A 22,377-nucleotide genomic window follows, 5' to 3' on the forward strand; every position below is an offset into this window, starting at 1 on the left:
AGACTAAATGAAGGGCACAAGAGTGAGAGGCTAAAATGAACCATGGATGGAGTCCAGGTTTTCCTGAGTAGGAGGATATAAGATTCTGGAATGCAGAGATTGTACACGGTACGTGGGTTCCAAACACATCACCTAGACTAGTGGCTTTTATATACTTGGTAAAAAAAAAAAGTCCTTAAAGGTGTGTGGAAGTAGTGTATGAAGCATCATTGTTAAAAGAAACACAGACATTACTATACTAGAAGACTAGAAAATCATGACACACTAGATCTATCAGTAGAGAAATGCAGCCCTGACCATGCATTGCTCTAATCACTTATTTCCACTCTTAAAAATAAGCAGGTCATGAAGAAGTCCTAGAATATTCTGGGAATATGGTGGCAGTGGCACTCTTGTTTCTGAATCTATACAGCATAACCCGAACCCCCCAACAACAGCTAGCCAAAGAGATATGACAGCATCCAGAAAACAATTAGAAAGAAAGTTAAAAAAAATTCCAGAAATGAAACTAGACTAAAATATAAGAGAATAAAGAGGATGGAAGAGAATAGAAGGTAATGAAACACAGGCTGCAAAGTATAAAAACATCCAAAATAAAAGAAGAGAAAAAAGGATCATATAAGTGATACTACAAAAGACAGGCAAAAAAGATCCAGTATATGTATAAGAGAAACTTTTGAAGCAAAACCAAAGAAAGCAATGAAATAATATAAATATGAAAAACTGTAACTGGAGGAAATCTTAAAATTTATTCCAAAATAATAACAACTACCTTCAGAAAGAGCATACTTCGTCCTTGGGGAAAAAAATACCTTGAATGACCCTACCAGAATACAGTCTATTGTAGCTCTTGGGCTTTAAGGAGAAAGAAAATATCATTGAGCATCCAGGCAAAAATAAGCCACTGAAACATGAAAGGAAACCAGACTCCAGTAGACACTAAAAACAAATGTTTTATACAGACAATGCAGGAACCTATTTATTGAGGAAAGAAGACAGGAGCTAGGGGTTGTAAATCTGGCCAAAGTGACCTTGACATGTACAGGTCATGGAAGTCAAGGAACACTGTTCCACGAGCCCTTCCAGAGGAAAACAAAAAGAACAGAGAAACACTGACTGCAGATGTGATGGGGATCATTATATTTATTTGCCTAATTTATACCAAATGAACGGAGCTAGAACCAAAACTAGAACTGAAACGAAGAAGACAGCATAGGATGGATGGTTCATGCCTCCGAGAATGTATACAGAGTACACATATCATAAAGGGAGAGAAATGAAAAGTATATAGGAAGATGGAGTGAGTTTGCTGATTGGCCTACAGGTATTAGCAGAGTATCATCGACTTTACATCCAGTGCTTGGGAGAGGAATGAGAAGGGCAAAAGAGGTTACTAGCTGACTTCAGGATAGGTCCCAACAGGGAACCAATAGCAAACAGCCTCTCCTGCCCAAAGTATTAATGCAAAGGTAATTATTAGAAAAAATAAAAGTCTTCTGAAATGTAAAATGTTATACCAGAGTGCAAGTAACAGCAAGGAAAAGGAAACACAGAAAGGAAGAAAGATAGAGCTGCTTATTCTAAAATAGAAAAAAAAAAAAAAAAAGCCAACAGAAGGATAAACCATAAATAGAACAAAACAGAACAACAGCTACCAGCCCCCTGTTGAGGGGACAGGATAGAGGTTAGACCTCTATGAAAATGATTTTTTTTTTTGTTTTTGGTGGAGATTTGATTATAGAACCTATAACGATGTTTATGTCATTATATAACAAAATTAAATATATTTTTAAAGAGAAGTCTCTGAATATTAAAATGAAACTAAAGAACCTAATTACAAATTGGTATATCTATACTTAGGAACTATTTTAAGTGACTTTACTTAGTTTTAAAAAGATTTTATTTATTTACTTAAGAGAGAGAGAGAGAAAAACAAAGCAGTGCGGAGGGCAGACAGAGAGAGAGAGAGAGAGAGGCAGATTCCCTGCTGAGCAGGCTCCATCCCAGGACCCTTGGATCATGACCTGAGCCAAAGGCAAACACTTAACTGACTGAGCCACCCAGGGGTCCCTCAAGGGGCTTGAAATTAACTACACACAGGGATTGACTACATATTCCTTGTGAAATATATAAGAATTATAAAACAAATAGGGAAAGGGAAAATTTTAGGCTGTTCTTAAAAATTATTTTATTTGATGGTCATGATGATAAGGTGATTCTGAGACTGCTCTGTGTATGACTGGTTAGATAAAAGGAATACTGCTCACCCTTGAACATGGGTTTGAACGACACAGGTCCACTTATACAAGGAATTTTTCCAATAAATACAGTACAGTACTATCAATGTGTTTTCTCATCCTTATGATTTTTTAAAAAGACTTTATTTTAGTGAGAGGAAGAGTGTGAGAGAATGTGAGCAGAGAGACGGGCAGAAGAAAAGGGAGGAGGAGGGAGAAAGAACCTCAAGCAAACTCTGCACTGAGTGTGGAGCCCCCACTCGGGGCTTGATCTCAGGACCCCTGAGGACATGACCCTGAGATGATGACCTGAGCCGAAACCAAGAGTTGGACACTCAACTACTGAGACGCAGGTGCCTCTTCCTTATTATTTTCTTAATATTTTTTCTTTAGCTTACATTGTTGTAGGAATATGTTGTAGGAATACAATATACATACATGTATATTACATATATATTATATATATTATATATTATATACACGTATTATATATTACATTATATATTATATACATATAATACATATAGCACAGAAAGTATGCATTAATCAACTGTTTATGTTCAGTAAGGCTTCTGGTCAACAGTAGGCCATCAGTAGGTTTTTGGGGAGTAAAGAGTCACCAAAGAAATTCTGACCACATGGGGTGTGGGTGGGTGCTTCTAACCTTCCCACATTGTTCAAGGGACAGCTGTTAACTATATGGTGTCATTGAGAGGTAGTATTTTCAATGTTGAAAAAAGAGATTATAATCAATAATGGAAAGTACAAAAATACCGAAGTCTTGAATTTGAGTCAAGACTATTCGAGTGAGCCAACATTTAAAAAAAAAAAAAAAATCCTAACGCATTCCATTAAAAAGGGCTAGAAATAATTATAGCTCTAACATCCAGATTGTAGTTTCTGAAGCTACTTCCCTTCTTAAAGAAATGGCAGATTCTTGGTCTAGGCTAGAAAAGGTACAAGGTAGCCTTGAAAAAGTAAACATACCAGATGGCAAGGAAGAAAGCTAAGAAAATCCACTAGAAAGGAAACAGACTCAGGAGCCTATATAAACAATCTTCCATTGCCCAAAGATGGGCCAATTTTAACACCATTAGAATAATAACTAAAGAACTGAAAAACATCAAATATGTTTAAAATAAATGAGTTAAAGAAAAAATAGAATCTAGTTTCACTGTTCATCTCTGGAAAATGTAAAGAACCAATTAATTTTGAAAACTGATAACCAAGGGAAGTGATCAAGTATTTCTCTCTCTTTTCCTACATGATCTGTGCCTTGCAGTAATCAAGTAGCTGAAGAGGGGGATTTTTTTAAATTTTATTTTTAAAGATTTTTATTCATTTATTTTAAGACAAAGATCACAAGTAGGCAGAGAGGCAGGCAGAGAGAGAGGAGGAAGCAAGTTCCCCGCTGAGCAGAGAGCCCGATGCGGGGCTTGATCCCAGGACCCTGGCAGAAGGCAGAGTCTTTAACCCACTGAGCCACCCAGGTGCCCTGTGGGAAATATTTTTAACGGAAGTAATCCAACCAATAAGCAAAATTTGAATGACAGAATTAACATATCACCATTCTGTAACCCTTATTCAATGAATCTGGGATCATTATGGCTAACCAATCACAGAAAGAGACACGGAAGTGAGAAAAATAGAAGATATCATCTCTGAAACAGTCTTGGCCCAAACAAAGCAAAACAAAGCAAACAAAACAACCTGAACCTAAATCAATTCTCTAGATTTAAATACCAATTACAGGAGGGAGGGACAAGAGGAGTATGTGCAATGACACAGTGGGGTAAAATCAGCAACATTTCTCGGAGGTGACAAACTTCATAGAACAAACAATTTGATTTCTGCAATCAAAAACTTTCAAGGAGAACCAAAGGCTGGGGAGGGCATATTTATAAATTAAAGGGAACATTTTTAAAGAGATGTATGTCAACCCATTATAAGAGACAGATCTCATTTGGATCCAAATCCAAACAACGTATAAAATAAAACATTACAAAATAACTGAAGAAATGTGAGTATCAATCGTATATATTAGCATATGTTAAGAAATAACATGTATTAACAAATGATTGCTCTTTTAATAGATATGGTAATGGTACTGTGGCTTCTTCTTCTTCTTCTTCTTTTTTTTTTTTTTTTTGAGAGGCTATTATTGGGGCGCCTGGGTAGCTCAGTAGGTTAAAGTCTCTGCCTTCGGCTCAGGTCATGATCCCAGGGTCCTGGGATCGAGCCCTGCATCGGGCTCTCTGCTCAGCAGGGAGCCTGCTTCCTCCTCTCTCTCTGCCTGCCTCTCTGCCTACTTGTGATCTCTGTCAAATAAATAAATAAAATATTAAAAAAAAAAGAGAGGTTATTATTTTTTAGAACATACTGTTAGTTTCAGTTGAAGTAATATGGTAGATGGGCTTTGGGTTTGGAGGAAGGGCTGGGTGTGGATACACATGAAACTAGGTTGGCCATACCCTGATCTAAGCCAGCTGAGACATACTGAGTTTATATTTTTCTCTGTATTTCTGCACATGATAGATTTTCCACAATAAAATATTGTTAAAAACTGCTTTTACCATCCTGACATTGTAAGTGAAAAGCATCTTTTCAACTCTTAAAACTGCCAGTATGAAGTCATTTTAGATGTTCAAATCCTAGTGACACTTTCCATAATTTTTAAGTGATCAAACTTGAAATTAAATTAAGTTATCCATGGAGTCTGATGTTTTTTAGTCTGAGTACACCTCTGGACTGTAACCTGATGTAAAAAGATTACAGAAATCCCTATCTGAGGTTTATTGTCCTTAGAAAGGATAATGCATAGTTTTTATTCCATCTTTCTAATTAGTAATTTAAGCATATGTTCAGCATTTAACTCTAAATGTTTGCCTTTTCCCCAAGCTCAAAGACAGCTGTCCAAGATTTGAATGCCAGAAAACATTTAAATATCAACATCTGTTGAATTATGTTAATTTAGTGTAATATAATTGGGCATGAGTTGGAATTGATCAGAAGTATATGAAATAAACAAAGTAAATTCCCAACAATATCTTGGTATACAAACAAATCACTACAGAGTGATGGAAAATATTTCTGAAGAGAAAGGGCAAGGAAAAATTCTGATTATAAAGAAGTGGATTCTTTTAAAAACATAGCTCTAACTCTACGAGACATCATTTTGTGATTTTTAGATTTATTTTTAAATTGCCTCCTAATTGAAAGGTAATTAAAATCAACTACAACAAGTGACAGTTAAGTGTTTAATATTTGAAAAGTTTTATAAATTATTACATAATTTATGCTTATATAGCCACTATTTATATATGCAGTAACTGTTTTAGACTACAGGATGGTCCCCGTTATATTATGAGCAGTTACATATGTCAAAGTTCAAGAGTTCGTATAATCGGTTTTCTATGGACACAAAATAGTATTTTTTAAATTCAAAGCATTGTCAATGCGGCTGATGAATTTACGAGGTTTATTCTCCAGGCTGCAAGGTACAAATTATCAAGTAGAAGCTATTGTTTATTGTGTTGCTGGCTTATTGTATTGCTGGTTTAAAACATTAACTTTTACAGCAATTCTTTTCCTAATAAATGAGGAATGCTTGATGTTTTGGGGAGTGTTCTGGCACCTATATGCATCGGATGATCAGATCCTAAGACGTACCCCCGATGAAGTTATGACCTGAGCCAGCAGTGAGGATACAGCTGCTGTTAATACATGGTCCTGCAGGTGGACCTCTATCACTGCCTAGGGGAGCCATCTCTGGGAATTAAAGGTTATTTTTGTGTCCACGTCCATTTAATCACAGGACCAATTTGGAGAGAGCCAGCTGTGAAACAGACACCTGTCTGAAGGAAATGGACTCCACAAGACAAATTTACTGGAATGGCTTTCATGTGCTATTTTCCATTATTAGTGACCATGGCCAAATTCCACTGCTGTTCTGGAGGGGAGAGGCTGCGCATGCGTTTAGTCATGTGAAAATATCTAACAGAGCTACCAGATTTCAAGAAAGACATTGTCATGAATGTTTTACCAGGACTTGATTGCTTTTTTAATTACCACACACTGGATACATTACATATTTCCAAATGACAAATCCTTTTTTTTTTTTTTTTTTGTCTGTGTGGGTTATTCATATTACCCTGAAAAGCAATCTCTGAAAATTCTAACTGGCTGGTAAGAAATTTTATTTAGTACAGTCACGATTTAAAATAACTCCCTATAACTATTAGTTTAAAATTTTGGCAAGGAAGGTAGGTCAGAATTTCTAGATGCCCAAAGGACAGGAGGCATGAGAAGTGGCAATTTGAGACTACTTCCTTTTTTTAATATAATAATTTCGTCATATAGTATAAAATAGATTAAATTCCTTAAAAACCATTTTATGTTGTATATGTGGTGTATTTCTAATTACGCTACTATAAATATCCATACCTAGAAGCCATTAAAAAATTTTTAAATTAGAACACAGATGCAATTAAATGTATTCCAATTAAACAAGTATAGAATGTATACATTCATGTTACAGGGAATATGTAAATATATTCTATGTCTTTATTCATGCATATGTATGAATGGATTTAAAAATCTAAAAGACATTTTCTTTTTTTTAAGATATTTTCTGTCTGGAGGATTGGGTAAACTTTTTTAAGACAATGAAATTTAATGCGAATATTAGGTTTAGAAAGTAGAACAACAACACACTAGACATGTTACTTTTAAAATTACTATTTAAAAGCAGTTTCAAGCCATTATTTTGGACATATAAACATAAAGTATATAAAACATGAATGTTAAGTGGTATAAGTTGTTTTAAATTATGGTACTGAATCATTAGTTTAATATGACAAAGGAGGATTTGTTTTAAAATGGCAAATTGTTAACACAGGGTATGTAACTTCTCATCTTAAAAATTTACATAAAGCTTCACTTACTTTTGCTAATAGGTTTAATCTTGTTGATACATTTCTGTGAAAAGCAACACTGAACCAATATAGTCCATGTCATTAACCAGTACTCTAATGAACAGTTATCCTGTCCCAATTTATTAACAGCTGCTCAAAAATGTAGTAATTAATAGTTTCATTTATTTTTGGCAAACCTGCAAAATGACAAATAGTTTTGTATCTGTTGCAAATTAGATCTCCTTCTCCAGTAACAGATGACACTATGCGGAAGACTAAGTAAACTCAAACCTTGAACATCTTTGGATCTTTAGAAGATCAAATAAAAAACAGCTATAATTTTATTTGTTAAAGCTGCAACACAATGATTTGTATCATCATATAAAAATGAATATGCTCTGTATTAAAGTAAATAGAAATGTTCTTCTAACCTGACGGAAGAAGGCTGACATGAATGTGTTTGTATGTCAATATTATGGGATTTGTTTTGATTCTGTGATGAAATCTACTGTCATTTTTTTTCATTTTAGGAGACTCTTTACTACTAATAGGCAAGATGATAGCCAAAAAAAAAAAAAGAGGTTGATTTCTTCTTCCTCACTATTAATTGCTAACATAAGAAACAGAACACACAGTATCCAGGGGTTATCAAATTGTTTGACACTAAGTAGATGAAAAATGTAATGCTACTACAAACTAAGTAAAAGTGAAATAACACATTTTTAAAAGACATTTTATTTATTATTATCTTTTAAAATTTATATTCCCTCAGTCTTTAAAAAATTATTTATTTATTTATTTATTTATTTGAGAGAGAGAGAGAGAGAGAGAGATCAGATAGTGACAGAGAGCATGAACAGGAGGGGAGAGGCAGTAGGCTCCCCGCTGAGCTGGGAGCCGGACAGAGGGCTGGATCCCAGGACGCTGAGACCAGGACCTGAACCAAAGATGGACGCTTAACCGACTGAGCTACATTTAAAAAGACATTTTAAATATTAAATACAATTGAATAACATCAACAATAAAAGCATTTTTACTTAATTTCAAATTACATATCAGACAGCTGGATGGCCTTTGTGCCTCCCAAGAGTAAATGACAAAACTCATTTAAGTAAAGAAGAACAGCAGATTAAAAAAAAAAATACCAGATCTAAAAGGAAAGGTGTGACATGATCTAAATAATTCAATAAAATTGCTGTCAATTTTTGTCAAACTATCAATCTTTTTATATGGATTCTTAGAATAGTAAAGACTAATCATAAATATAAAGAGGTATTTTAAAAAGTAAGACATTTTCAAGAATGGCACATCCCTTAGAATCAGGCATCATTTAATGCAAGTTTTACTGCCTTTCAATTTGGGAAACTATATTGAACTTTCTGGTACTAACCAAAGGTTATGACATGAGAAACAATATGAAATTATTTAATTGGAGTTTGAGATGAAGGCAGAGGAAAAGAACTTCCTAACTTTGAGAAGTATAAAATTATATTTGACTACTGAGATAAAAAAGTGGAAGATTTGGATATCAAGTATGGAATTTAAGGGGCGCCTGGGTGGTTCAGTGGGTTAAGCCTCTGCCTTCCGCTCAGGTCATGATCTCAGGGTCCTGGGATCGAGCCCCACGTTGGGCTCTCTGCTCAGCAGGGAGTCTGTTTTGCGCACCCCCATCCCCTGCCTGCCTCTCTGCCTACTTGTGATCTCCATCTGTCAGAAAAATAAATAAAATCTTAAAAAAAAAAGTCTGGAATTTAAGAGAAAGATATGGGTTGAAGAAATAGATTTAGATGTCACTATTGTTTTTATAAAACACTCAGATGCAATGCCTGAAGGTTTGGCTGAGTGTGTGAGTGTGAATATGTGTGTGTTGTGTTTAACTTGGGCTAATAATCTAGTACGTGCAATGACCACTCAAAAACTATGCCTGTTAATTATTAAATATTGACAGTGATAGGTAATAAGAAGTGGTTTTTAAAAATTACAATCCAGTATGCTTTCATGCATTTATTGCTTGAAATAATTTTGTTTCCCTAAGTTTTTATTTGTTTTCATAGGCTTTCAAGTACACAAGGAGATACTCATTCAATATTAGATGAGAAATAATACACAAGAAGCCTAAGACAAAACACCACAGTAGGAAAATGGATAGAGAATTCTGAAGAAATGAAAGGAGGGCAGAAAAGAGAACCTCATAGACTAACCCAACGGAAGAATCAGATGGGAATAATCAGTAAGGTATGGGCAACACGGATGAATACAAGACAGGAAACACGCCACTTCAAGCAGTGCAATGCAAATTCTTGGGCCAACACAAAATGAATATAAGAGGATAATATTTGGCTGAAAGATTTTTCACACCACTTAATATCTAACACACCTGCTGTATGATAAGGCTCCCCCAGGGAAAAAAAGTGCAGCAACAGACTAAAAGGAAGATGTGTAAGACTAATACCATTTGGATCAATGAGATGACATTACAGCACTGTTTGTAATTAGAGTTTGTTTATATTAGTTTACATTATATCTGTGTTAAGAATCAGTCAAAAGGGGATGCCTGGGTGGCTCAGGCATTAAGCCTCTGCCTTTGGCTCAGTCAGGTCATAATCCCAGGGTCCTGGGATTGAGTCCTGTGTTGGGCTCCTTGCTCAACAGGGAGCCTATTTCTCCCTCGGCCTCTGCTGTCCCCTTTCTTATGCTCTGACAAATAAATAAAATTTGAAAGAAAGAAAGAAGAAAAAAGAGAAAGAAAGGAAGGAAGAAGAGAAAAGAAAAGTGAAATCCAAAGGACCCCCTGCCCTTTTCAGAGGAAGCAGCATGGGACCCCTTGAAAAACATAGTCCGTTGTTGATGAAGTAGGGTTCCTGAGAGAAAAGACTGTCATTAGCAAAGTAGCTGTTTGTTTAAAGGCGGCTTTCACAGGTTGTCACCTCTTTGGCACTGTTAGACATAGGAGTCTCAGAGTTGGAAAAGACACAATTCCCCTGCACCCTGCACGGATTTGAAGAGCCTGGATGAAGTGGGTGTGGCAAAAAAGGAAAAATGCCATAAACTGGGTATCTGGAAATCTACCCAAGTGCATTATAGTTAGTGGCCTCGGGAAATAAGGGCCTGAAATCCGGTGTTGAAAACTCCCCCACGGAGCTGAGGGTGACATGTACTATACCCTCCACCGGCTGGAAGAATGATGCCGAGCTCCGGTGAGAAACGCCCACCTGAAGACCTAGCTGTCTCCAAGAGCTTCAGAGGCTCAGCTGTGAGTCACCAGCGGCAGACCATTGGTGCATTTATCTTTTCTTACCTGCCTATGTTTCAGGAGTAAATGATCCCCAAATTTATTGATTTAATGTATCATAGTTCTCTTCTCTAACCTTTATGTTTCCCACAAGTTGAGAAAGGGAAGTGCAGTCACTCACCCGAAGGGGGTAAGAAAAGTCAAGCCAATATTGAAAATACTAGAAAGAAAATGGCTTTGAAGACAGCAACGCAGAAAAATACATTTAAATAAGAAAGGTGAAGATTTTTTTGTCTTGCACTTAATAATACTTGTAACAAAAATTAAACTCGAGTAAGTCTTTCTCTCCTTGTGCTTACTTCACCTCCACGAATTGCCCTGTGCCTCACACAAACGTTACCCTTAGAGACACAAGAAAATACTGCACCCACAAAACAAGACACAGAGGATATCTGTTCAAAAGGAATGTTCAAAGAACAAGGTGAGCTCTTGGAAATGAAAAGTGTAAGAGAATTTTTTTTAGTGAATAAAAGGTCTGGGACATCACTTTGATAAAACTGCCCAGAAATCTTTGAAGACAACAATATATAAAAGGGACATTAAGGAGAGTTGGAGCATCACCTGAGGGCACTCCAACATCCAAATCCCAAGAGAGTGGGGGAGGGGGGTGGCGGGGGGGGGGGGGGCGCGGTATGGAAACCACAGACAACTCCCACTGTGGGAGGAATGCATTCGAAGTCCCGAGGCAAATGGCTCCCAACAGAATTCCATTCCCAGCGGAATCAGTCAACCTAAGACTAGAATAAACAGATTTTCAGATATGCAAAGTGCCCAAATTTAACCACAACTGTTCTCCTTCTCAGAAAGCTCAGGAAAAATCGTGGAGGCCAGGGAACAGGAAATCCTGTGTAGGAGAGATGAAGTACAGCCCCAGGATGATCATGAAGAGAGATCACGGGACTTGAGCTGTGCAGCAGGTCCAGACAGCACACAGCTGAGAAAGGATCTGAGAAACGGACAGCTCCAAGAGGGAAGCCCCCCAGAAAAAGAATCGAGAGGAACTACATTTCTGCGTAGTGGTGGTTGATGAACTGGGGTGAGGCACACAGAAACAAAGCAAATGAAAAGCAAGACAGTTATCTCCATGACAACAAGAAAGTGATACATCTATGAATAATATTTACATACATAATCACATTAATGCAAACAATGAATATTGATTTGGTCTGACAATTAAAAGATAGCTACTAGAAAGAGAAAAATGCAGATAAGGGGGCGTGCATGCATGTGTGTATGTACAGGACGTACAGCAGGAAGTCAGTAGGTTATACCAAAGTAAGAACATCAAGAAATCATAATATAAGCATGCAGTTTGGCTTGATACTCAAGAAATGGCTAAAAGGGTTGAAAGTGGTTTCCTCTGGAGGGTGAAATTGGAGAATGGGGAAGGACAGGGCTGGGGGCTGCCATATTTGTCCTAAGTCTTATAGAATAATAATTTGAGTTTCTAAACTAGGTAGAAGAAAAATAGGATAAAAAAATAAAGTTGAACAAGCGCTGAGAAAACACACAGGTGGAGATAACAAGACCATCCTTGAAATAAGAGCTAATGTTTGAGCTCTTCCATTTTAAATGCCTTAGAGGCACTAACTCATCCCTTCTAACAGTGCTATGAAGTAGGTCTGACTATTTTCAATTCACAGATAAGTAAACTGAGGGACAGAGAAGTTAAGTCTTTTGCTCAGGATCACCCAGCCTATAAGTAGTGACATGGGGACCAGAGTCAGACACTAACTGTAGAGGTCCCCACAAGGACTCAAACAAAGCACTTTACTGCATAGAATTGACTTTAAATGAATTCTACAAATATTTTATGAAATGATATTTATTGCCCATGTATCAGGCATTGTTTATGGTACTGGGGATACTCTAGTGAGTAAAGCAAAGACCCTGCTTTCATGAAGCTTAAAGAGATTGTCCCTCTTTGACAATCAGGAAGACAGATCAATAGACAGAGTTTGATGGGTTTGGTGGATAATGAACCTTTTTTACATTGAGGAGAGACTTGAAGGAAACAGGAAGCAAGCCATAAAGATAGTTACAGTGAGAGCGAACAGCATGTGCAAGGGCCATGAGACATGAGTGGGATTGGGTGCTGGGGGAATAGCAGAGAAGCCACTGTGCAGGAGGGTTGAGTAAGAAGTGAAGTGGGAGAAGATGTCAAGGAGGAAGCGAAAAGATCTGGGCCAGATCACAAATGGCCTTGAAGGCCAACATAAAGACTTTGACTTTTACTTGAAGATTTTATTTATTTGAGAGAGACAGACAGAGAAGAGAGAGGGAACAAGTTGGGGTGGGGGCTGAGGCAGAGAGAAGCAAACTCCCTGCTGAGCAGGGATGCTGATGCAGGATTTGCTCCCAGAATCCCAGGATCATGACCTGAGCTGGAGGCAGATGCTTAACCGACTGAGCCACCCAGGTGGCCCCCCCAAATTTTTTTTAGAAGATCTTGATTGAGGTGTAGTTGACATAAGAAAAATGCACAGTTAAAGTGTACAACTGGACAAGTTTGGCATAGGTATATACATGTGAAACCATCAGCACACTCAAGATAATGAAAATACCCTCATCCCAAGACCTTCTATATGCCTCACTGGAACCCTTCCCTCTAGCTCCTCACTGGCCCTGTCCCATGCCCATGCTTCACAACTCATCTGCTTCTTGCCAATGCTATTGCTGTCCACTATTTTAGATTGTCTTTTGAAAAGGCCTATGAATCACACATCATTATCACTTTATACAAACAATGGTTATTTACATTTACCTACATCTTTTTCAGTTTACTGGCTCTGCATCATTCCTGAATCTCAGACTTTTTTTGGGGGGGGGGGGTGGTGACCACTGTTTGGAAACACATCCTTTAAAAATTCTGGCCAAAGTCTGTTGATAGTAAATGTTCTTAGTTTGTGAAAATCTGAAAATGTGCCTACTTCACTTTCATCCAGGAAAGATGTTTTTCTAGGTACACAGTTCTAGGCTGTCTGTTAATTTACAACTCTGAAGATGAGTCGACTGTGCTCTGGGTTCCTTGCTACTACAGAGACATCTGATGTATAGCTACCATTCCTTTCTAGACAATTTGTCCTTTCTTTCTGGATTTTTTTAAGATTTTCTCTTGTTTTGGGTGTATTACACTATACCACTAGGTGTGGATTTCTTTTCTCTTTCCTAAAGATTTTTTTTATTCATTTGAGAGCAAGTGAGAGAGAGCACAATGGTGGGGAGAAGCAGAGGAAGAGGGAGAAACAGATTCTGCTGAGTAGGGAGCCGTATGTGGGGGGATGATGACCTGAGCCAAAGGCAAATGCCCAACCGACTGAGACACCCAGGTGCCCCTGGATTTTTTTTTTTTTTAATTTATTGTACTAAGTATCCATTGTGCTTTCTGTATGTGTAAGTACAGATCTATAACTTTCACACTGGGGATTCTTAACCAATATCTCATTAAATATCGTGTGTGCGTGTGTTTTAAGCCCTTCTTCATCAAAGACTCTGATTAAATATATCTTGGACTTTTTTCTGTGTCTCTTAAGGACTCTCTTACTCTCCCATCTACTTGTATTTCTAGGCTATATTCTGGTCTATTTCTTTGGCCGTATCTCCATTTCACTAATTATCTCTTTAATAATCATATTTCTCATTTCTAACAATTATATGTTTTTTTTTCCATTTTGCCTGATTAATTCCAATAGTGAGCTGCTGTCTGCTTATTTTATTTGTATAAATATTTCATCCACAGTTATTTATAAACTGTATACATTTTATACAGATATTGCTATAATCTTAGGAGCTGACATTCTTAGGGGTAAATATATTGGTTTTATGTTGACTATCACTGATGGTCAACTTATTATTTATTTGACAGTTTCTTTATTTAAAATATTTTATTTATTTATTTGACAGAGCGAGAGAGATCACAAGTAGGCAGAGAGACAGGCAGAGAGAGAGGGGGAAGCAGGCTCCCCACTGAACAGAGAGCCCAATGCAGGGCTTGATTCCAGGACCCTGAGACCATGACCTGAGCTGAAGGCAAAGGCTTAACCCACTGAACCACCCAGGTGCCCCATTTGACAGTTTTTGATTGTCTAAATTAGGTAGCCATGCTTGGAGAGGATTTATATTCGCTTCTTCAGAGATCTAGTGGGTTCTCAGTTGAGGTTACTTTGCACAACATTATACTTTAAAGCTCTATTGTTTCTTTGGGACAGTTAAACACAGCAGCTAGCGCCCTACCAATGGGAAACCATGGGATACAATTTATCTTAAGTCAGTTATCTTGTTAAAAATTGAGTAAGTGTAAATCCCAGGGTGGTAGTTCTGATCAATATTCTGAGAACCATTTTCATCTAAATAAAAATTAAGTCTTCAGAAACGCCACATGCAAAATTTGAAAACATACATCTAAAACAACCGACTGAGACAAATTCTTTGTTAATGGAAAAAAATAACATCAACTCAGCAATATAAAATGAGTAAGAACCAGAAGCACTTCTTAAAATGAGTGTATTTTCTATAGACTCATTTATATATTATTAGAATATACATGTTGCTCTCTCATAAGGTCTAAGTACCTATAAGTTAAGGGGAAAAAGACTTATTCTACTTTTTTAAATGGAAAACTAAAATTATTATTCTAAATCCTGATCTCGTATTGATTAGTTATGAGAAACGGAAATTTTCTTTTCATTTAAAAATTCATTCTGAATGGTATCTCTCTATTCATTACTAATAATCCTGAAATCGACTCTAATAAACAATGGTTGGAATATTTCACACTGGCTCTTTAGACGGCAACTTCAAAGGCCACTCAGCTATCACTCATCCATTCATATTGGTATGGGGAGAAAAAGAGCACATGACTTACTGAGCAGAATTAAAATGATCCGAATGGCTTACCTGCTGGCTGTTTTCACAGAACAGTTCTTCTTGTGTCCTCTTTCAGCTCGGTTATCTCTCAGAAGCTGATGCTATACAAAGTGTTAAGACAAAGTAGTAGAAACAAAAATAGTTTCATTGTATTATTTTGGAAGTGGAAGGGTGATCCACTTCCAAAAGGGACACCATTCCTGCATTTGCAGTAACGTTTTTTGTTTTTTTTTTTTTTTTGCCTTCTACTGGTTTCTCTCACAAGAAAGACCACTGGGCTCACTGGAGATGCCGTTGACACTCTTGTAACAAAACTGGGAGCAAGCGTTGGCAATCTGACGTTTCCCTGACAGCGAGACTGCTCCGGGTGGGAGGTTCTAGAACTCAGTCTTTATCGGAGTTCTCTGGAGTAGTCTTGGTTAAAGTCACATAACCTCCCTTGCCAAGGGCCTTTACCATTGCGTTCAGCTGTGAATTTTTGAGACTTTGTCATTTACGCTGACATAAAAGATCTAATATTTTCTCTGTATCTCCTGGCCTAACATGGTTAAGAAACACACTTAAAACATTTGTTTTCAAAGAAATTATTGGCTTGGAAATACATAATTAGAAAGTATGTATATACATTTGATTGCCTCCTCAAAATGCCTTACCATCCACTTCCCTTCACACTTGGCTTTGCCGTAACTAATTGGAAAGAAAAAAAACCCCGAGTAGTCAATACTCTGTACTATGTGTTTGCTCAAACTGTGGCTTATCTTATTTATGCAGAAATATAATTATACACAAGACTGGGCCAAAAGGAGGAAGCACAGCATATTAGAAATTAACTCTAACAAAAGTAGAAATCTTGAAAGTACTAATGCAGATAGATCTAGGTTCTAATCCCAGCTGTGCCTGTAACTAACAAGTTACTAGGTTTTAAGAACAGATTTGCCATTTACAAACTGGGCAGTCTGAGGCAAAGTACTTAACCCTCACGTCCATCTGTAAAAAGGAGCTAATATATCTACTGATAGGGTTGCCAGGAGGGTTAAACAAGAGAAACCATGTAAAATGCTTAGCACTATGACCAAAACACAAGAAGTGCTGAGCAAAATGGTTCAAATACTACCACTATGATTGTAATTAATGAGCCTGGTGGTCAGTGGGTATTGTCTGACCAGTAGCAATACCTTTTGATTTAAAAAAAAAAAAAAAAAACTGCTTTAAACTATTCAATGCCATTATTTGGAATTAATAATTAGCAACATTTGGCCACCTTTGAGAGGAAACAGAACTTAGATCATCAACAATGTAGTTAAATCATTTATTTATTCTTTCAGGACGGTCTTAATGATAAGTACATGTATCTTAAATTTCTCTTAAATATCTACTTCTTTCCTTCCCCACTACTACCACCCGAGTACCATGATTTTCTCTTACTTGCAAAGGCCTCCCTGCCTCCAGACTCACTCCTATCCAATCTATTCTCCATGTTGCAGCCAGTAATTCTAAAATTAGATCTAGTTTACTCTCTGCGGATAAACCCCTAAATCTTATTCAAGCCTTTCATGGCCCTTCATACTTTGATTACATTTCTAAACTCCTAATTTCTTATGTTTCCTCCTACCCCAACCTAACCTTCCTACTACTTCTTCTTTTTTTTTCTTTTTGATTTTAACGCCAGTATAGTAAACACACAGGTTCTGTTAGTTTCAGGTGTACAATACAGTGACTCGACAATTCTGTCCATTACTCAGTGCTCACTGTGATAAGGCCACTCTCCTTCCTCTGAGCCTATTTCACAAATCTCTCCACCCACCTGCCCTCTGGTGATGGTCACTAACCTCCTCTTGTCTAATTTACATAGCCCCGCCATACTGAACTTTCTAGCTTGCCGTGCGCACCACATTCTCGCTCACCTGCGGCCCTTTGCTTCCCCTATTCATTCTTGCATCTCCAAGGTCCAGCACGGTGTCTGGTACAGTTTTAGTGCTCAGTAACCATTTGTTGAATGAATGAATGATGGAATAAATGTGATAAAGAAGTAGGGAGTGAGATCTAGTATCTGATAGGCAGCTGAAGCTTGATCTCATTATTACTATGTATAGAAAATGGCAACCATTTATCTTAAGTCCATTAATCTGAAAGTGTTTCAATTTAGAAACACTTCGTACCATGAAACAAAATTGTTTCTGAAAATAAAAATAATTATGCTCTTCTTGGCATTTCTAAGTCTAGTGCCTTTTAAGAACATATGTACAAACCAACATTTGTGACACAGATAGCCAGAGGTGAGATGATAAAATCTCTACATCCACCTGAAATTAATAGTAGTAGCTAACTAACTTGCCTAATTTTAAGATAAAAGATATGTGAATGCTGTTTCGGCGGTTTGTGTTAAAACAGTTACAGCAAAGAACTCAAAATCCTAAACACGACATTCTAAAATAAGAATTCTATTAGTTTAGTTTTGAAAATTCAACTATAAGGACCAAAATAAATATTAGGCCGTACCTACTAGGTCTGGATAGTTCTCGGAGAGGCCACCACTGGATCAACTTAAATGAGATAGCGCCCTCTCTAAATTCTAATGTTAGAGCTCCTTCTATGATATTCATGTGAGAATTTATTTTCTCCCTCATATTTACAGTTTTGATGGGCTTTGTATACAAAAGGAGGCCAATATCGGAATTATCTAATACAGTGCTTCTATATTAAAAAGCCATCACAAATTTTCACACTTAATCAATAAAACTATAAATCTAGGTGCAACTTTGCAAATTTAAAATCAAACCAAGATAAAAAAAAATACAAACTCAGATCTATGGGTCATGAATCCAATTAATTAGTATGGGAAGCTACTAAGGGGCAAAGAGGAAAAAATTAATCCAGAATGTTATTAAAACAGAAAACATGTATTTGTATTTGAAAGATTCTCAACACATTTCTGCTATGTCCCAAAGAACAAGAAAAAGGATGGCAGGGTGCAGTGGGGTAGAAGGCTAAGTCAGGTCCTGAGTTCATGGTCAAAGACATAAGAATCCTTGAGCTCTGCTGTAATAAGCAAGAGAAGCTCATGAGAAACTCCTCGCTCTTCTTATTGATGATTTTTCTGTTTCCCTGAACTACTATCAGTGTCACAAGTGAGGTCAATTTTTAAGATTCTGACTCGACCACGCCAACTTTGATTAATAACAGAACTTCTGAATATGGTGCGAAGTGCTTCTTACCTTCCAACTTTCAGATTGCTGAACTTAGGCCAGATGGAGACACAACTCCCTGATTAGTGACCTGCAGATGTATATTAAAAAATGACCCACATAAGAATGAAAATTCATAAGCACAAAACCTAGTACAATGTGAGGTTTACAAAAAGTTGACAGTTTTGAAAACTACTGCATTAAACCAGGAAGAGAAGTGTTCCTTGTGGATGATGGTTCTTACTGTCAGAAAGGGAGCAGGGGATTTCTGTGGCTCTTCATAATATTTTCACAAGATTATTAAAAGTTTCAAGTCCCTAATACAAGAGAAGAAGCCAAGAGAGGAATTTTTCCACAGAAACGCTCTCTTTACCACCTGATACTCAGAGGCATTCGCTCAGGAATATTTCTGTTAGCAGCCACTTCTCTGTAATTTCTCAAGTGTCTACCAAAGAATTTTGAATCTCTTCACAGGTGGGCTCTCAGTGTCCTCACCCTAAAAGGAGAACTAAGTAATATCTAAACTGTGGCCTAGGACTCCTTAAGATACTTGTAAATATAGTCAAAATGTCAAATCATTAGATGTTCAAAGAGGAAAAATCAGAATAAAGTAGGACCAGAAAAAACGGTGTTTCATATAACTGCTTTTTTCTCCTTCCTTCCATTTCTGAACCAACTTTATTGCTCTTCTGGGGCCTTTATAACTGCCCTCTCTGTGGTTTTCTCAAACATTTCACAACAGACTGTGTCATTATTGCTTTCCTGCCCCAGATTATAACCACCACAGGGGAAAGCTACATTGTTTTTCTAAATACCTTCCTTCATAAAGATAGAGAGTACCTGAAAGATAATGGCTGATGGATAATAGTTATTTACTGAATGTGTAAATGAAAGAGTGAGAAGTACACATGGTGTCAATGGGTATGGGATTTAGGACTAAAGAATGGAAAGAGGAATTGTAAGACAGAGGAAGTAGAAAGGGGTGCGCTTTCCAAAAAGTGAGGAATGTTACCCTTTCTTTATGTTGCTAAGTTGGTATGGGAAAAGTAAAAGGTCATCATGCAGGCCAACAGTCATTCATTCAACAATCTGGTGAAGGATTTTGCATTTCTTTACGTTTTTGCATTTCATCACTTGCACTGAGGTTTATTTAGCCAAGTTTACTGTGCTAGACTTAGATCTGAGTAGAATTAAGAAACGTTCATCCCTCAGAATATAAGTGGTCTCTGTGTGGTTTGTATATGTTCACCTAGGTACAATGATTTCTCAGTATTCATGGATTCCATATTTACAAATTTGCCTATTTGCAAAAATTTATTTGTAATGCCAAGATCCTACTTCCGACATTTTTGTAGTCCTTCACAGACACGTACGGGGCGGCAATAATTTGGGTCCCCTGTCCTGCACGCTCATCAGCTGAGGCCTGATGAGTAGATCCTTCGCTCGGTGTTTCAGCTCTCAGTGTGAACAAGCAGTCTGTTTAGTGCTACAGTTTTTGGATTTTTGTGTTCTTCTTTTTTATTTAATCATTTAAAGTGGCCCCCAAGGATAAAGCTGAGGTGCTGTCTGGTGTTCCTAAGTACAAGGCTGTCAGAGACCTTACAGAGGAAACATGTGCATTAAACAAGCTTCCTTCAGATATTAAGAATCAATGATATCTATATTAAATAAGGTATCACTAAACATAAATATACAACAAATAAGAATATGTATTGATCAGTAAATGAAAATCTTATGACCTCTCAGGAACCTAACCTTGTATTTCCCTAGGAGTAGTGTTTTAGTATATGCTACTATAGGGTTCACATCGACTTTATAAACCACAGCTACTGTAGATAGTAAGAATCAACTGTACTCATTAATTAATAACCTACATTCAAGACAGAAATCTGAAATGATGTATCAAAGTTTAAACGAAAGGCAGATTTGAAAACTGGTCAAAAAGATTTTAAAAATTAAAAGCAAAAAAGAATTGCTCAACTTTTTTCTCTTTATGATATTAGCATTGTTGATTTTTAACTGTAGGAAGAAAATCTTGGCTAGAAGCAACCAGTTATACTGTGATATGAAAGACAACTTTATAACATTACTTTAGTATTTCTAAAAGGTAGAAGAGGAGCTTCAAAAAATTATATTTTGGGATAATCTATATCCTGATATGACATATTACCCAGAAGCAGCATCTTCTTGTAAGCACTGTACATAGGTACACAGAGAGACATGAACCATTTGGGAAAGCAAAAAGTCTAATTTTTACATTTTGAATAATAAGATAAACACATCGCAGACATAACTTAGTCTGGTTAATTTCCAAATCTTTAGAAACAGCAGTCCATATTATAATACTATTATTATGAGAAATATCTTTAAAGGGGACAATCACTCCTATGGAAAAGGGCAAGTTCACAAAATACTATTAAAGCTGAATTTACATGATATTTTTCTTTAGCTAGGCTCATGTATGTTAAAAAGTTAGTATAGTTTATAATGCAGTATTTAACACCTTCTTATTATGAGTAAAAGGAACTACGGCATACACAATCAACTGTGGCTCAGCTTAAGAAATTAAACATCATGAATGTATTATCTACCTACCTACCTCTTTCCCTATCTACCTACCTACCCTTCACAGAAAATCATCCCTGTGGATGTGAGGTTGTTCATTCTCATGTATTTAAAGGCATTTCTTACATATTTTTGACCTACTTAGTAACTTTTATAATTCATAATGAGAAAAAAAATCAACAAGGATGCTAACTGTAAAATGCATATGCTTTAAAACTTCTCAAAAACCTAAGCCCTAAATTACCACAGCATGCTGAGGAGAGAAAACGAATACATTCAAAAGAAAAAGAAAAAAGTGCTTATTTTGTATGTGAAGTTCATTGAAATGAAAAGTTTTTGTTAAGGTAACTAATTACTGTGCTGCCATGTATACTACTAAGCAATAAAAGAAAAAAACCTCATGGAAAAATACAATGTAAACTTGTAAGAAACTATGACCATCTTCTAAACTTCAAAAATAAAAATATTCTCTTGCTGGCTGACCTTACTTAATATTAAGGAATTTTTTGAGCATACATACTATCTTGATACCTCAACTTTGTGAAAAACAAATGTAAATGGTGAAGTCCTACAGACAAGTGACTCCCACAGCCTTCCCGTGGAGGTAACATTCATGACAGGGGAAAGTGGCGGTAAGGGAGCATTCTGATGCTTACTGAGGATGAGGCATTTGGTTAGTATGTTAAGCACGGACACAATCAACTCCTTTTTCAATGAGCTGGGATTTCTATCTTTTCTCACAGAGCTGATCCACTACCTTGAAGGGAGACCGTTGATACTTGAAAGAGACTAAAAAACTTCCTTTTGGGTAGAATGTTCCTTACCTGGGCATGCTCTGTCCTAGCGCCAGGGCTAAACCAATGGCTGCAGAGGAAAGAGAAAAGGAGTTAGCATGAGCCTAACGAAAAGCACGTGCTCTCACACGACCCGTCTGCACGTGCTTTAAGAAATGTATTCGCCACCAGCAACAGAGTCTTAAATATGCTTTATTTTAATGGATATTTCATGTAATTCTAGACTTACACCAATTTTGACAGAATTGTAAGAGTGCTCATAACCCAGTAATTTTCAATTTAATAAGCAAACTCAGTTAGAATTACATTTCCATTTAATTATGTTAACATAAACTGCTGGGACTGTATTCATTTTACGAATCAATTCTGGTTATAAAAATCCTCAAATGCTATCATTTACCACAACTTAATTATAGCATCGTTACAACAAATTATGACCTTTGGATTGCCGGAGTTTAAAAAAAACATTAAAAATACCAGAATATTATATCCTCTGGCTCTGCCCCTAGGAACAATCACACAAAG

General features: G+C 36.8%; 1 protein-coding gene across 1 annotated transcript in view; it reads right to left on the bottom strand.

Moving 5' to 3' along the window:
• Positions 1-22,377, bottom strand: part of GPATCH2 (G-patch domain containing 2) — a 174,020-nt gene that overhangs the window by 30,605 nt on the left and 121,038 nt on the right. Inside the window, exons 7-8 of the mRNA XM_082702996.1 lie at positions 21,883-21,922; positions 15,339-15,409 (exon numbers count right to left, since the gene is read on the bottom strand). Coding sequence (XP_082559122.1) covers positions 15,339-15,409; positions 21,883-21,922 — 111 coding nt within the window. The remainder of the gene's footprint in view (positions 1-15,338; positions 15,410-21,882; positions 21,923-22,377) is intronic.

Source organism: Mustela nivalis, assembly GCF_964662115.1.
Source record: "Mustela nivalis genome assembly, chromosome: 16".
NCBI classification, from domain to species: Eukaryota; Metazoa; Chordata; class Mammalia; order Carnivora; family Mustelidae; genus Mustela; species Mustela nivalis.